The following is a 12,472-nucleotide window of genomic DNA, read 5'->3' on the forward strand; positions in this document are numbered from 1 at the left end:
CTCTTAAAGAAATACATGTACCTGGCCACTCCAATGTGTGTACATTATTCACTGCAGCACTGTAGTGGCAGCAAAAACCTAGAAACAATGAAAGAGTCCAGTAATAGGGCAACAGCACAAGGAAGAAGGAGACTGACATGAACTAAAATAGAAAAATGTCTCGAACACATTGTGTGAATAAAGCAAGTCACAAAATAATAAGAATGTTTTAAACAGAGTGTGTGCCTATGTGTTGACTGGAGAGAAAAAGAACTGAAAGAATCACACTGAATTATTTTTATGGGTTATCTTTGTACAGGGCACCTTTCACATTTTATATACATGTGCACTGTTTGAATCTTTAATAGTGAGTGAGGTGTATCTATGTGTTATGTGGTGGTTCCGAAAAGAAAAATAATGACCAAAAAAATGATAGCACAGCTAGAAGAGCAGAGACAGGACATTTCACAGGGCAGGCTTGCATTATAAGAGGCAGACCGCTGGGGTGTTTAGAAACAAAGCAGGTGACAGCGTTTGGAGAACACCAGGAGGAAAGCACTGACAGGAAGGTGGCTGAAGAAGCTTTTAAATGAAAGGCAAGGGAAAGAAAGGCTTTGCTGTCGGCCCTCTTGTCCAGCAGTGAGAAGGTACAGATTCTAACCCTAGCTCCACAAATCACTAGTTTTATCACCTTGGGCAATTGTCTTAATCTCTGTGGTTTTCAGGTTCTCTGTCTATAAAAGGAGGAAGGATTTGCAGGCATGATTTTTAAGGTCCCTTCCAACTCTGATATTCTATCATTTTAGCAATGATTTTTCTTTTTGATCACTCATACATTGTGCTGCATGACTTGAGAAGACCTTAAGCTTTGAAGAATTCCAAATGGTATCTTGGTTGCACAGTTACCTGAGAACACTCTTCTGGTAGGATCATGAAATGGCACTACTGATCCTTAGCAAAGAGAAGTAAGACAGCTCATGAGTGAAGTATATGACAACCTGGGACCCAAGGCTTCTGGCATATGGCTAACTAGAGTTCTACCAGTATGGCTACAGGATCTGTGCAGCTAGTAGCTGCTTGCCACAGACCCCAGAAACGTCGAGCATACGCTCCTAAAATGTTACAGCAGCCTTTCCCCCATGCTGTAAACTGGAACAAGGTAAGGTTAAAAAGAACCCACTCTGGATTTATAGTACTGCCAAAGGGCCTCTACAGATATTTTCTTTTCCTTCAAGAGAGGACCGAAGTGGTTCCACTGACTGCAAAACACACAGGGAGCTTCCAGATTCAGCTCTGGCAAGTGAAGAGCTTAGGAGTTGTTACTCCCATCCCCACAACAAGAAAAAGCTGGACAAACTGAAAAATCTGGAACTTTTCACAGACCTGCCTGAGAAGGAAGGTTGATACTACAACGCCCAAATCTGCAGAGCCGGGTTTATCCAAGAAGAGATGAAGAGATCTGCTCACCTGAAGTAGAGACCAACGGACCCAGAAACTGCTGCGGGGACAAGAAGGGCGCTGCTGCCCAGCTGCCGAAGGCTGAGGGCAGACCTGCGCGATGGTGAGAAACTTCTGAGGCTTGCACGCCTGTGGGATTTACCACCAATAACCCTACCAAGTTCTCACAGGGAAGATAAGGAAAGATCCCCTCCTGGCTCTGATGCGGGGAGGGGAAGAGTAATCATTGTGAAATTCCCCAGAGCTTTCTCTATACCAAAGGCCCTATGCTCCAGGGGGAAATACTTTGCCTTAGCCCTCTCCCAGCTGGGGGAAGGACATTCCTCTCACTTCAGCAGGCAGACACACACACACACACACACACACACACACACACACTCCCGCCAGCCTTCTTCTCTCAACCAAAGGAAATAGTCAAGGGGGGCCCAGGCTTCCAGGAAATGGATTGGGAATGCTGTGATCAGAAGTATGGGGCAGGGAGAACAAAAACTGTACCACTGGATGAAGCTGTGTGGAGGTCACAGCCAGAAGACACAGGCCCAACAGACACTGAGATTTAAGAGAAAATTATAAAATGGCCTGCTCCCACATACCTTACCACAATGCCAATAGGGCTCCAGTGTAATGACAATGGATTAAAGCTGAAAGAACAGAGCCACAGAATCTTTCTCAACAAGCTGCTCTTAAAGGAAACTCAAAATCAAGAGGTGACACAAAAACAAGGACACTACAGGGGCGCCTGGGTGGCTCAGTCGGTTAAGCATCTGCCTTTGGCGCAGGTCATCATACCAGGGCCCTGGGATTGAGCCATGTATCCGGCTCCTTGCTCAGCGGGGAGCCTGCTTCTCCCTCTCCCTCTGCTGCTCCCCCAGCTTCTGTGCTTTCTCTCTCTCACTGTGTCCTCTTTCTCTCAAATAAATAAAAATATCTTTTAAGAAAAAGATTTTTTTTAAAAGCACCATACACGGACACTAAAATAGAACAGTTAAATCATGGATGGTGGATGGTGGGAGCCAAATTTCTCACTACCTGGAATGGGAGGTTGCAAACATGCCAGGGGAGGAGGCGGGAATGATCCATGTGTTGATGGAACAGAATTAGAGACTCGTGATCTCATGTTTAGCTTAACGTAGACACGGATGGTCACATGTAGATAATATATCTACTTATAGATGTATACATAGACACGGGTCAGTACACACACACACACACACACACATTTTTTACTGGGTGGCTGACAGCACCTAAAGCAATAATGCCCCAGTACAAATGAGCACACCTACTACCCGTATCTTCGTTTCTCTTATCATTCTCTACTAACAGGAACCAAGGCTCCTTGGAAAAATGGCATATTACAGTGCCAAAAAGTAAGTAAGTGCTCAAGAAAACCCCACAGTGACAGGGCTGCATCAAAGGGAAACAGAAAACTGAAAGAGCTCTAAATGGCCAAAGCTGGAAAACTCTGAACAAAAGAAAGTAGAAATGGATTATAACCCCAAGTTTAAACAAATGAGTCCCTACTGACATAAATAAGTAGCTGAATAAACAAATGGGAGAGAAGAGACAAATGTTCCATACAGAACAATTCCAATTAATTTCTGGACATACTTGACCCTCGAGGTGGAGCATAACTCCCTAGTTCTTAAGTGTGGGTCGTGCACTGAATTCCTTCCATTGAGTACATCAGGGAAAGGATGAAAAGCCAATAACTTTACAGTAGGGAAAGATGACACACACTACCTCAGCCAGAAGACCAAGGTTAAAATCAGCAGCCGAAAGTTGTGTGGACAATATATAGCCTTGATACAGTGTCAATGTTATAAGAAAGGCATTTTACTTCTACTCTTCCTCCCTAAAATCCATAACCCCAGTCTAATCATTAGATAAACATCAGACAAATCCCAACTGAGGGACATTCTACAAAACACCCGACCAGCCATCCTCAAATCTGTAAACTGGTACAGCCACTGTGAAAAACAGTATGGCAGCTCATCAAAAAATTACAAACAGAACTACCCTACTATCTAGTAATTCCAATTCTGGGAATATAATAAAAGGAAATGAAAACACTAACTCCCATGCTCACCACAGCATTATTTATAATAGCGAAGACATGGCAACAGCCTAAGTGTCCATCAATGATGAATGAATAAAGAAACTGTGGCATATATATATATACAATGGAATATTATTCAGCTATCTTTAAAAAATGAGGAAATCCTACCATTTGTGACAGCATGGATAGACACAGGGGGCATTATCCTAAGTGAAATAAGTCAGACAGAGACAAATACCGTGTGATTGTACCTACATGTGGAGTTAAAAAAAAAAAAAAGGAACTCACAGAAATCAGATTTATGGTTGCCAGAGGCAAGGGGTGGGAGGGTGGAGAATTGGTGGTCAAAAAGGTACAACTTTCAGCTACAAGATAAATAAGTGCTAGGGATGGAATGTACAACGTGAAGGACTACAGCTGACAGTTAACACAGCTATATGATATATAGGACAGTTGTTAAGAGAATAAATCCCAAGGGTTCTCATCACAAGCAGAAAGGTTTTTTCCCTTTTGATTCTATCTATAGGCGATGATGGATGTTAACTAAACCTACTGTAGGAATCACTTCATAGTATACGTAAATCAAACCATCCTGCCGTGAGCCTTAAACTTCTACAGCGAAGTGCATCAATTATTTCTCAGTATAACTGGGGGGTGGAGAATACAGGTATGTAATAAAGTTTAAAAACTACAGGAAAAAAAAATACCTGTCAAGGTCATCAAAAACAAAGAACGTCTAAGACACCATGGCAGCCAAGAGGAGCCCCAGCTGACATGAAGACTAAATGTCACATGGTATCCTGGATGGGACATCAGGTAAAAACTAAACTGCTAGTTTATAAACTACATATGAATAATGCATGTTTTTGAAACAAAACAAAAATGTAAATAAATAAGTGGGAAGAAATAAGAAGGCACGAATTCTAATATCTGACCAGGTATTCTCCTATCAAGTAACCTGAAGGAAGCCCTTAGAGCCTGTGGCCATCATTAATAAGCCTCATTTTGAGGGTTCAGCATAGAGAACTGCTATGGTTTATGGCCCCAACAAGCCATTATTTTTTCCAAGCTCAAAAAACAGCAGTAATAATCGCCATCCTCCCAGGCTAAGTATTTGGGGGAAGTTTGAGTATGATGAGGGTGATGGATTCTGAATTCCCTTTATATGTCATAATAAGGACAAAAAATAAGTTTGTGCCATCTACACAATCGCTTGAGTCAACTGGAGGGCTGACAGGAGCCCATGAGCTGGGGCCCAAGATGTTTTCCCTTTCTCTCTGGAGGAATACTATAATCCTTCCTTGCAGCACAGCAGAACAAACACAACTGTCTCGCAGCGTCCTTGGTGGATCTCACAGACCGTCATGTGTTTCATTTTCAAAGATATTTTTCCCTCCCTGGGACACTGGAAGGTCATGTTGAGGCCTGCTGCGATGGTCTGGGCACATTTTCCCACATGTGGGGGACTCGGCCAGCTCTCACTCTCTGCCTGAGCTTTGAAGTTATCTGTGGCTCTTCCAGTGTATTCCCCATATCAAATGAGTCCTATCAATCCCCCTTTTGAAATTTCTCCAGAAGTTACTGTTCCTTCCTCTCTGTTTCTGTTGACTTAATTCAGGCCGTTTGATCTTTTACCTAGATTTTTTTTTTTTAAGTAACAGTTTAACTGGTCTTCCAGTCTTCAACCCACTCTTCCATCCTCCACGCTGCCAGAAATTCCCGAAAACACCCGTCTGATCATATGATTCTTCTGCTTTTAAATCATTTGATGACTTCTTGATTACAGGATAAGATCCAGAAACCCAGACCGCCTAGACCTCATCCAGATTTCTAACTAGATCTCCCGCCCTATCCCCTGCTATCTTCCCTCCTGCTCCAACTGTCACCATCTCTGCCCCCAGGAGCCTCGGACCCCAGATGCGCAGGCTCCATGTTGCCTGAAGAGAACAGGCTCTCTCGTGCTGCTGTGCCCATACCCGTGTGCCTCTCTCTTGCCAGGAAGGTCTCCTCACGCAACAATCTGAGGGCAGTAGGAAGGCAAGCGAGGTGGAAAGACAAGGAGGTAAGGTTAACAAGGGAACAGATAAGTATTACTAAAAGCAGCACAGTATTCACAGGGTTCCTGAGGGAGTGGGGGTGCTCCAGAAATACTGAAAAACTGAATGGGTGAATAAATGAATTGCCAACCATGAGGTCCAGGCTGTGAGAACGATGGACCAGGAGCACAGCCCTGAAGTTCTGCCTACGACTCCCACCCCTTTTTTCTATGTCCTTCCCCCTCCCCTTCTGTGAGACCTCCATGTTTATGTTTCTTCTCATTTACAGACTACTAGAACACTGCCACAGATGCATTTAATCAGGCCACGCAGAATTTATTTATTCATTCCTCATAAATCAATCCCTCCAGCCATCTGGAAAACAAGAACCACTTCTACTGCCTTTCAAGCTCCTTTTAACTAATCTTTTTAGTACGTGCTATCGTGCCTGGTACAAAATGTAGTATTTTATGCATAGCCGCACCAGAGACATCAAGGACTTTATGACCTTTTTTTTTCTGTTGGTGTTCTTTTTGTGTACATTAGGAAATCCCAGGTGAAAACACTAAATAAAGTAAGAACAATTAAAAAGCAAAGCAAGAAAATCATATCACTATGGAGTATGGTAAATGGAACAATTTCTGCGTGTGGCTCACAGCAAAAAGCTTCACCGTTTTACGGTCAGATCTTGTAAACCACAAGCAGGAACTCTCCTGTAAAGGCAAGTGAAGAGTGGCAAAGGACTACTCATGTAAAAACACATTCTACAATCACAAGCAATGCCAATCTCGTCTGCCTCAGCTTTCGGGTCTATTAAATGGGAATAACAGAGGGAGAGTCGCTTGCCTCCATCACCTACTGACAGCGGTGTGAACAGAACAAGTACTGGTGATATGGATGCTATATGCTAGCATCTTCGATTAGAAGCAATGATGAGAACTAAGCTAAACCACTCTGAATTAGCCAGAAGGCTTCCTGGAGGTGTCCAGGTTAAGCTCAGGGGAAACCCTAACTGACTGCTTCACTAGAGCCTGGGACTGCTGTAACTATGTGCGAGAGTTATAACCACACGTAAGTGGACCAGATAAACAAACACATGTGCCTTTCACAGAAGGTGGCCAATAGGAAAAACCATTAAATACCAAACCATGAGTGCCTTTCTGTGAGGAACTTTAAATTCAGGGTCTCTCTTCTACTGTTCCTGTCTTGAGACACCTTTACTAGACAATTTCTTCTTATCCTTCTGAACCTGTGGTTTCCATACTAGTATGTTCTTCCCAAGTTGGTCACCTCCTCAGAGAGGCCTTCCCTGACCTTTCGAACTCTCTAATCTTTCTAAAGAATTATTCCTCAGTTATCCCCTACTGTCATTCATTTTATTTCCATCTTGGTACTTACTGTAATGGGTAAATAAGTAGTTTTACTCATTTACGCAACTAGATCTAAATTTCAGATCAACCTGGATCTTACCTATGTTAATCCCACCACTGTATCTGCACTGCCTAGGACAGTGCCTACCTGGCACTGCCTACCTAGCAGACATTCAAAAAGTATTTTTCAAATGAATGGGTGAAGGAGTTTGTCCTCACAGTGACAATAAAGTTGACTCAAACTTCTTAGCATGACATTCAAGGCCCCAATATATTTATCTGGGCTTATAGCCTACCTTTTCATACCTCTGTATATTATGCCTGTTGATATCTCTATCGAAGCTTGCTTTCTGCCTGGAAAGCCCTTCTTCCTACCAAATAACTTATCTTTCAAGGCCCTTTCCAAACACACCTTTGCTGTGAAATCTTCTCCAATCCTAGACACACACATTCCTCTGCTGAGTCCTTACAAGAGTTACAACACTTACAATATACGGTTATAACAAAAATAAATAAGAATAATGAGAGCTAACATTTTATTGAGCATTAGCTCGAGGCTGAGTACAATTATAACCACTTTATGTTATTATTTCATTTAATTCTGAAAACAACTATAAGAGTTAGGTGTTCTCATAAGTACTTAATGTTTGTTTAGCCAGCTAGAATCAACTTCATGAAGGCAGGGTGGGTGCCTTAAAGACTTGCTAATTCCCAGAACCTAGCAAAGTTTCTGCAGCGTCATATGCCTCCACTACAAATTTGCTAAATAATAAATTCTGACACAGTTTCTTGTCCTCTGACTTTATGTTGAAAATGGCAATCCTGATCAGTTAAAGAACCAGACATTAGTTTTAAGTAATTGGACAAATTTAATATTAAAGTCCCTTCTAACTATAAGAAACTCAGAAGTCAGAAAAGAAAAGGGTAATGAATCTGGCAATATAAAAGTGTTTAATATTTGTAGATTTTTCTAAAAGGAGACAAAAACAAAACAGAAATGGAAAAAAATATACTCCACCTACATTAGACAAAACATTAAGAATATATGAAAGTCTCCCAGAAAAGATGTGCCCATCAGTAAAACAGGCACACCGTATAAATAGGAAATTTCCAGAAAAAGAAATTTAAATGGTTAGTTAACATATGAAAATGTACTTAACCTCATTAATCTAAAAAAAGTGAAAATTAAAATAATAATAAAAATTTGATTTATTTATTTTGCCTATCATAGCGTAAAGATGAAAAAATTCTAGTATTCAGCACCAGCAAAGCTGTGGGGGAAATAAGCACTCATATAGTCATGCTACGGAAATGTTCTAATATACTTAAAAGATACACACACTCACACACACGCAAGGTTATTCACTGCAGCACTGTTTGTAAAAGCAAGACTGGAAACCGAAATGCACATCAATAGAAACTTGGTTAAATAAACTACGGTACAGCTACACCATGAACTTACATGCAGTTATTGAAAAGAATGATGTTACTGGATAACCAAATAATAGATGGAGAGAATTCTCCTTCTATAAATGTATTCCAGGGGCGCCTGGGTGGCTCAGTCACTTAAGTGTCTGCCTTCAGCTCAGGCCCAGGATCTGGCCCTGCATCAGGCTCCCTGCTCAGCAGGGAGTCTGCTTCTCCCTCTCCCCACCCCATGCTCTCTTGTGCATGCTCTATCTCTCTCAAAAAAAAAGACCTTCTAAAAAATAAATTTATTCCAGATAATAAAAATCCAAATATAAAAAAGGGAGAGGATTTGAACAGACACTTCATCCAAGAGGATAAGGTTGCCAAAAAGCACATGAAATGATGTTCAATATCATAAGGCATTAGAGAAATTAAATTAAAACCATAATGAGATAACACTACACACCTATTAGAATGGCTAAAATAAAAATTACAAAAAATACCCAGAGCTGTTGCAGATGGGGAACAAGTAGAGCTCTCATTCACAGCTAGTTCAGACATAAAACGGTACAGCCACTCCGGAAAACAGTCTGGCAGTTTCTTAGGAAGTTCAACATACATTTCCCACATGACCCCGTGATCCCACATCAGGCTATACTAAGCAAGAAAAAAAAGAAGATGAACGATCTGAATCAATCTCCAAGGCAATGGGCTGAGTCAGTCTCAAAGGTGACATACTATGTGACTCCATGCATCTGACATTCCAGCAAAGAAAAAAATACAGGGACAGAGAATAGATCAGTGGCTACAGGGGTTGGGGGTGAAGGAGGTCTGGCTGCAAAGGGACAGCAAGAGGGAGCTCTCTGGGGTGTGGATGGAACTGTTCAGTAACCTGTCAATGGTGGAGGTTACAAGTCTCTGCAGGTGTTAAAACTGTGATTGCATCAGAAAAAAATGAATTTTACTGTGTATACATTAAAAATAAGTTTTAAAAAGATAAATTGTCATCAACAGTAATAATACCTTCTATTTCTCCATCTAAGGGAGGAACATCATCTCTCATGGAAAAATCCATAGCTGTCCCTGGAATGTCCATCAAGTCTTCATCACTGGAGCTGCTCCGGAAGCTATTGAAACTCCCCTGCTGAAAGCCTCTGTTATCCATGGCTCCTGCACAGAAAGAAAAACAGGAGGCTTATTACAATGACCTTCAAGCCCCTTACCACTTACCCTTCTTTTTTTAAGTGTGGTAAATACACATAAAATTTACCATTTCAGCCATTCTAAACTAGACAATTCAGTAGCATTAAGCTCCTTTACAATGTTTTGCAATTATCATTGCTCTCCATTTCCAGAAAATTTTCATTGCCCCAAACAGAAACTCTGTACCCAGTAAACATAAATCCCTCGCACCCCCACACCCTTATAACTGCTATTCTCCACCTCCATGATCTGCCAATTCCGGATATTTCATATAAATTTCATCATACAATCTGTGACCTTTTGTGTCTGGCTTCTTTCACTTTTCATAACGTTCTCAAGGCTCATCCATGTTCTGGCACGTACCAGTACTTCATTCCATTTTCAGACTGAATAGTACCCATTGTACGGCTAGACCACATTTTGTTTATCCGTTCATCAGCTGAGGGACATTTGGGTAGTTTTCCCCCTTTGGGTTACTACCAACTCTATTTTTTATCATTGAAGTATAGTTGACATACGTTATACTAGTTTCAGGTGTGCAACACAACGATTCAACAGTTCTATACATTACTCAGTGTTCACCGTAGTAAGTGTAGTCGCCATCTGTCACCATATAATGTTATTACAATATTACTGACTATATTACCTATGCTGTACTTTCTATCTCTGTGACTTATTTATTTTATAAATGAAAGCTGGTACCTCTTAATCCCCTTTACCAATTTTGCCCATCCCCCACCCACTTCCCCTCTGGCAACCACCTGTTCTCTGGATTTGAGTCTGTTTCTTTGTTCATTTTTGGTTTTTAGATTCCACATAAAAGACAAATAATATGGTATTTGTCTTTTTCTGTCAGACTTATTTCACTTGGCAGAATACCCTCTAGGTCTGAGTAACGCTCCATTGTGTATATATATACCACATCTTCTTTATCCATTCATCTATTGATAGACACACTTGGGTTGCTTCCACATCGTAGCTACTGTAAATAATACTGCAGTAAACACAGAGGTACACATATCTTTCTCAAACTGGTGCTTTTAAACTTTCTTTAAGTAAATACCCAGTAGTGGAATTACTGGATCATATGTTATTCCTGTGTTTAATTAAGGAACCCCTATACTGTTTCCCAGAGTGGTTGCACCGATTTACATTCCCAACAGTGAGCAAGGGTGCTCTTCTCTCTACATCCTCATCCACACTTGTTATTTCTCGTCTTTTTTTTTTTTAAGGTTTTATTTATTTATTTGAAAGACAGAGATCACAAGCAGGCAGAGAGACAGACAGAGGGAGAGGAAGAGAAGCAGGCTCCCTGCTGAGCAGAGAGCCCGATGTGGGGCTCAATCCCAGGACCCTGAGATCATGACCTGAGCCGAAGGCAGAGGCTTTAACCCACTGAGCCACCCAGGCGCCCCTATTTCTCGTCTTTTTGATACTAGCCATCATGACTGGGGTGAGGCGATATCTCACTGTGGTTCTGCTCTGCATTTCCCTGATGATGAATGATGTTGAGCATCTTCATGTGTCTGTTGGCCACCTGTACATCTTCTTTGGGAAAATGTCTATTCAGGGTTACCACTTATTCTTAGGTCATCTTTCATGCTCTTTACTTGGACAATATAGACATGCAAACTACTTAGTATATTCAGTTACCATTCAGATGTAGTGTGCCTCTACCCTTACCATGTATTTGATGGCCATTTTTTGAGAACCATGCAAATGGGCAAACTAAATGAGGACATGTGTACAAAACTCCTGGGAGTTCATAAGTAATCAACTGAAATAAAACCTACACATCGGTACTAAGAGATGTGTGGGCCATATAGGAGTAGAGAAATATTATCTCATGGCTCTGACTCTCCCAGAGCTCATAACACAATGCAGATGCTCAGAAATACTGGGGGAAAGAGGCATGCTATGCTGTTAAATGTTTTTCTGTGTTCAAGAATTTAATATTAAGATGAAACATTTCCTATATCCAAGTGTGAATCTTTCAATTATAAATATTACTCAAAAAATATTAGTATAGTGGGGGGCCTGGGTGACTCAGTCATTAAGCATCTGCCTTCGGCTCAGGTCATGATCCCAGGGTCCTGAGATCAAGACCCACATTGGGCTTCCTGCTCAGTGGGAAGCCTGCTTCTCCCTCTCCCACCCCCACTGCTTATGTTACTTTTCTCGCTGTCAAATAAATAAAATCTTTTTAAAAAAATCTTAATATATTTATTTTTTAAAACAGCATTATAGTCAACTTTATTTCACCTAATCCTGCCCCCCCCTTTTTAATGAAATATTGATCCAAAATCATAGTCAGCAGAATTCTTTTGGGTTTGGCAAATAATATTCCTTTTGAAGTATTCCAATTCTTTTAAGAAACTTCTTACTTTTGTTTAGGTTATCAGAATTATATATGATGAATGTAGAAAAATTAGATGGCATAAATTAAGCAAAAGGGCTGGAAAATTGGAATAATAGATAAATATTTTAAACACTGAACATAAAGGATAAATAACCAATATTTACCAGGTACTTATCAATTTTTAGGCACTGGGCTATATGCTTAAACTGAACTCTTTCACTTAACTTTTCCATTGTTTCCATGCTGTAGCATTATCACTCCTAGTGCAGATGAGGGAACTCATGGAGTGCAGAGAGGCTAAGTATTTGCCCAGTTAATATTTCATAAAAAGTCAAGCTCTAGGGGCGCCTGGGAGGCTCAGTGGGTTAAAGCCTCTGCCTTCGGCTCAGGTCATGATCCCATGGTCCGAGGATCAAGTCCCACATCAGGCTCCTTGCTCGACAGGGAGCCTGCTTCTCCCTCTGCCTGCTGCTCCCCTAGCTTGTGTTCTCTGTCTTTCTCTATCTCTGACAAATAAATAAATAAAATCTTGAAAAAAAAAAAAAAGAAAATGAAAGGGCCCCTTTACTTTGTTCTGGATCTAACTGAGATCACAGATCCT

At 41.0% G+C, this 12,472-nt stretch overlaps 1 protein-coding gene across 2 annotated transcripts in view; it reads right to left on the minus strand.

The window, feature by feature from the left end:
• The window catches only part of CLCN5 (chloride voltage-gated channel 5), a 153,810-nt gene that overhangs the window by 35,557 nt on the left and 105,781 nt on the right, over positions 1-12,472 (minus strand). For both annotated transcript variants that reach the window (XM_082717771.1, XM_082717772.1), the window contains exon 4: positions 9,333-9,479. In XM_082717771.1, the coding sequence (XP_082573897.1) occupies positions 9,333-9,479 (147 nt within the window). The remainder of the gene's footprint in view (positions 1-9,332; positions 9,480-12,472) is intronic.

This window comes from Mustela nivalis, assembly GCF_964662115.1.
Source record: "Mustela nivalis genome assembly, chromosome: X".
NCBI lineage: Eukaryota > Metazoa > Chordata > Mammalia > Carnivora > Mustelidae > Mustela > Mustela nivalis.